At 40.2% G+C, this 3,761-nt stretch overlaps 1 protein-coding gene across 1 annotated transcript in view; it reads left to right on the top strand.

Moving 5' to 3' along the window:
* Nucleotides 1-696, top strand: part of thoc7 (THO complex 7) — a 33,751-nt gene extending 33,055 nt beyond the window's left edge. Inside the window, exon 8 of the mRNA XM_043708263.1 lies at nucleotides 452-696. Coding sequence (XP_043564198.1) covers nucleotides 452-519 — 68 coding nt within the window. The 3' untranslated portion in view covers nucleotides 520-696. The remainder of the gene's footprint in view (nucleotides 1-451) is intronic.
* Nucleotides 697-3,761: the final 3,065 nt, after the last annotated feature.

The following is a 3,761-nucleotide window of genomic DNA, read 5'->3' as shown; positions in this document are numbered from 1 at the left end:
GGGGGGGAAATTGCGGTCCTTGAAGAAGGAGGCCATCTGTGTTGTACGTATTTTGAACTGGTCCTCCTGGGAGCAGATGCGGCGGGCCGCCTTCCTGACCTGCAGTCTTCTTGTTGACCTCTCCGCCTCCATCCTACTCCGACCTATCACCCTCATCTTGACCTCTTTCCACCTATCACATTTCCAACGCCCCTCCTCCAAGTCCCTCCTCCCTACCTTTTATCTTCTCCTGCTGAACATTCTCTGCTCATTCCTGAAGAAGGGCCTGTGCCCGAAACGTCGAATCTCCTGTTCCCTGGATGCTGCCTGACCTGCTGTGCTGTTCCAGCAATAAAGTTTCAAGGATGTTATTTAACCCTTCAAAGGTATGATAAAATAAACAGCAATGCTCAGATCTTAGTTATGCAAACATTATATTTGTTGTAACACCACTTTTTTTATGCTAATTTAGGTGATGAGAAATTATCAGAAGGTGAGGACTCTCCTGAGACTCGCATGGAGATGCAAAATGGGCATTAGTGGAGCTGCCATTGAGAACATTTTTATTACAGTGAAAGTTTTTTTTTAATAGAGGAAAAACATTTAATGCTTACCTTAGAGCTCTAAAGATCAGCTTTTTAAGTGTATATTGTTTTTGAAAGCAAGGATGAAAAGTATGGAAGTGTTGAATTGATTAATAAAAAGCACAAATTGAAAGCTTGTCTCAATACAGATGCCATGAAAATATTGTTGAATGTCATAAAAGCTTGCTAGGTTCACCAGTGTCCTTTAGGGGAGGAAATCTGTCATACTTAACTGGTTTGGCCTACAAGTGATTTCAGTGTCTGAACAATGTGGTTGACTCTTAAATGCTACATGAAATTGTCTAACATTAGAGTTATTTGAAGTAAATTGCTACAGAAAAGTTGCAAAGGAATAGAACTGGATGGACCGCATACATCAACTTGGAACTAGAAATGACAAAGCACACTTTGCCTTATTGACTCTGCAAAGCCCTTCTTTCTAAAGCCTGATGGCTTATACTACCACTTGAAGAACTGTCTGAGAGACTAGTCAATCAACAGACTGATACAGTCATACTCACCAAATTGTACCTTTACAGATGTATCACTATCACTAGGTATTGTCCCACTAATAAGGCAGACCAAGCTGCACAGCTGGGAGGGAGTTACGCTTGGAATCTTCAACATTGTCTCTAGCCTCCATGAAGTGACATGATATCAATCCAAACACAGGCAAGAAAATCTACTTGTTACCACCTACTACACCCTTAGCTGATGAATCAGTAATCCTCCCTCAAACATATATTGGATGAAACACTGAGGGTAGGAAGGGCATGGAATATACTCTGGGTGGGGACCTTCAGTCTCAATCATTAAGCGATGCTTGGCAACACTGCTACTGAGCAACCTAGCCAGGTCCTGACCAATATAAATGCCAGGTTATGTCAGCAACAGGTGTTAAGGCAACCAACAGGAAAAGCCTACCATATCTTGTCCTCCAACAGGAAAAGCCTACCATGTCATTGATGCATCTGTCCATGACATTTTTGGTAGCAGTGAATATTGTACTGTCCTTGTGAAAGCAAAGTCCCAACTTCACCTGATCATATTCTCAATCGTGTTTTGTGATGCTATCACTGTAGTAAATTGGATGATTTCAGCTCTAGACTGGACATCCTTGAGGCATTGTGGCCCATCGAAAGTAATAGAATTACACTTGACCACAACCTCTAATCTTGTGGCATATCACTCACTTCACCATTGTCATTGGAACAGTTTGGTGGAGGGGGGACATTGGTGGGGAGGATAGTCCAACTCCTGGTTAACTATTGAACTAAGGTCTAAGTTTTTCATAATCTATCTGGGTACCCAGTAGTTTACCTGAAGCAGAACCCTTCCGATTATCCCAACTTTAAAGTGTTATTTCAGAGGGTTCCAGAATCTTCAGTGTTTCAACCAATTCCCACACAGTCAGCTGCCTTTGAGATTTTGACTGGTCTTGGAGCATAACCCCAACCTGCACAGTTGGATAGCTCGCTGACCAATGGAATATCTGGACCCAGATAATTTAACTATCTCCCCTTGATATTCAATGCTATTACTATTGCTTAATTTCCAATTATCAACATTTGGTGAGTTACCCTTGGCCAGAAAGTAAATACTTTGGCTATAAGAGCAGATCAGTGGTTAGGAATGCTGCAGTGAGTAACTCACCTCCTGGCTCTCCAAAGCTTGCCATCATCTGCAAGGCAAAAGTCATGACTGAGGGGAAACTCATCACCTGCCTAAGTGGTTGCAGCTCCAACAACACTCAAGAAGCTCAACACCAACCAGGAGAAAGAAGCCCACTTGATCAGTAACCCATCATTCCTTGCATCATTGACACGGAATGCAACCAATGCGTACTATTAACCAGCTGCATTGCAACAACTCAAAAGAACCTTCAAAATCCACAACTTCTACCTCCGAGAAGGTCCACAGTAGCTGCCACATGGAACCATCATTGCTTGTAAATTCCTGTCTAATCTACACACTTGACACTGATCTGGAACTACTGTGCTTTTTCTTCATTGTTGCTGGATCAAAATGTTAGCTTTACCAATGTTGCCCAATTGCCTTTAAAGAATAAAAACAGAAAATTCATACAATATCAACTTGTAGTAAAAGTTATTATGGGTTTAAGTTTTGTTTATAGGATCTACACATGACATTAGCTTTGTGAGATTGCTGAAATAAACCACTGGGAAAAAAAAAGCAAAGCTGAATGGAAATGTGAATGAAAGTATTCTAATTGAACAGAAATAAAGTTGAAAATATTTCCTAATGCATTAACTTCTTTCCAACTTTCTGTGAATAATATATTCTATGCTATTTGCTTTCTTAAAAGAATTAAAGCGGAGATAATCGGTTTATTAAAATATTGCTTTCAAGAACTTTTTTTTTCTTATTCAGTTATCTAATGAACTGAGCTGAGTGTGTGATCTTAAGAGTAACTGTGCCCCTATGGCTAACAGTTGAAGCTTAACAAGCATTATACTAAATTTATATAAACACCAGAACTGTCCACTGTGAAAAGAAGTTGTAAAATCAGACTGCTGACTAGGTATATGTCTGATACTAAAGGTTATTTAACCTCTGCGTTTCTAAAAAGGGATAAGTAAGACTGAAAAGAGGAACTATGGGCACACGTCTTCTGTTTACACTATGCTTGGATAAATGAGCTCAGAACTCTGAGAGTCTTGTTCAAGGGAGCATGATATCAAACAATCTGGAAGACTGGGGAAAAAAACATATAAAAGGGAAATTGAAGACACCGACAGCTTGAGACCAACCATTATGAAGAGGGGACCTTGAGTTTGGAACTCTGAGAAGACTACAACTTGATGGAGTAAACTTGGCCAGTTCATTATGCACAGGCAGTATCTAGATTCTAATCAAACAGTTAGATAATGTGTTTATTGTCTACTCACAAAGAGTTCATACTAAAGTGGAAGTTGTGTTGGATTCTGATTTGTCCTGATGAAGGGCTTTTGCCCGAAACATTGATTTTCTTGCTTCTTGGATGCTGCCTGACCTGCAATGCTTTTCCAGCACCACCCTAATCTAGACTCTGATTTCCAGCATCTGCAGTCCTCACTTTTGCCGTCTAATTTGGCTGTCTGTCCTTTATCAGCCATGAAATTTGGGACTCTAGTGAAAAGAAAGGCCAACAAGTGTCTCACATTAATATATTCACCTTGTCTCATTGTTTAGTTATAA

Source organism: Chiloscyllium plagiosum, chromosome 18 (assembly GCF_004010195.1).
Source record: "Chiloscyllium plagiosum isolate BGI_BamShark_2017 chromosome 18, ASM401019v2, whole genome shotgun sequence".
In the NCBI taxonomy this organism is placed as follows: domain Eukaryota; kingdom Metazoa; phylum Chordata; class Chondrichthyes; order Orectolobiformes; family Hemiscylliidae; genus Chiloscyllium; species Chiloscyllium plagiosum.
Note: the sequence above shows the minus strand (reverse complement) of the source record. Positions and strands in the feature narration are given on the sequence as shown.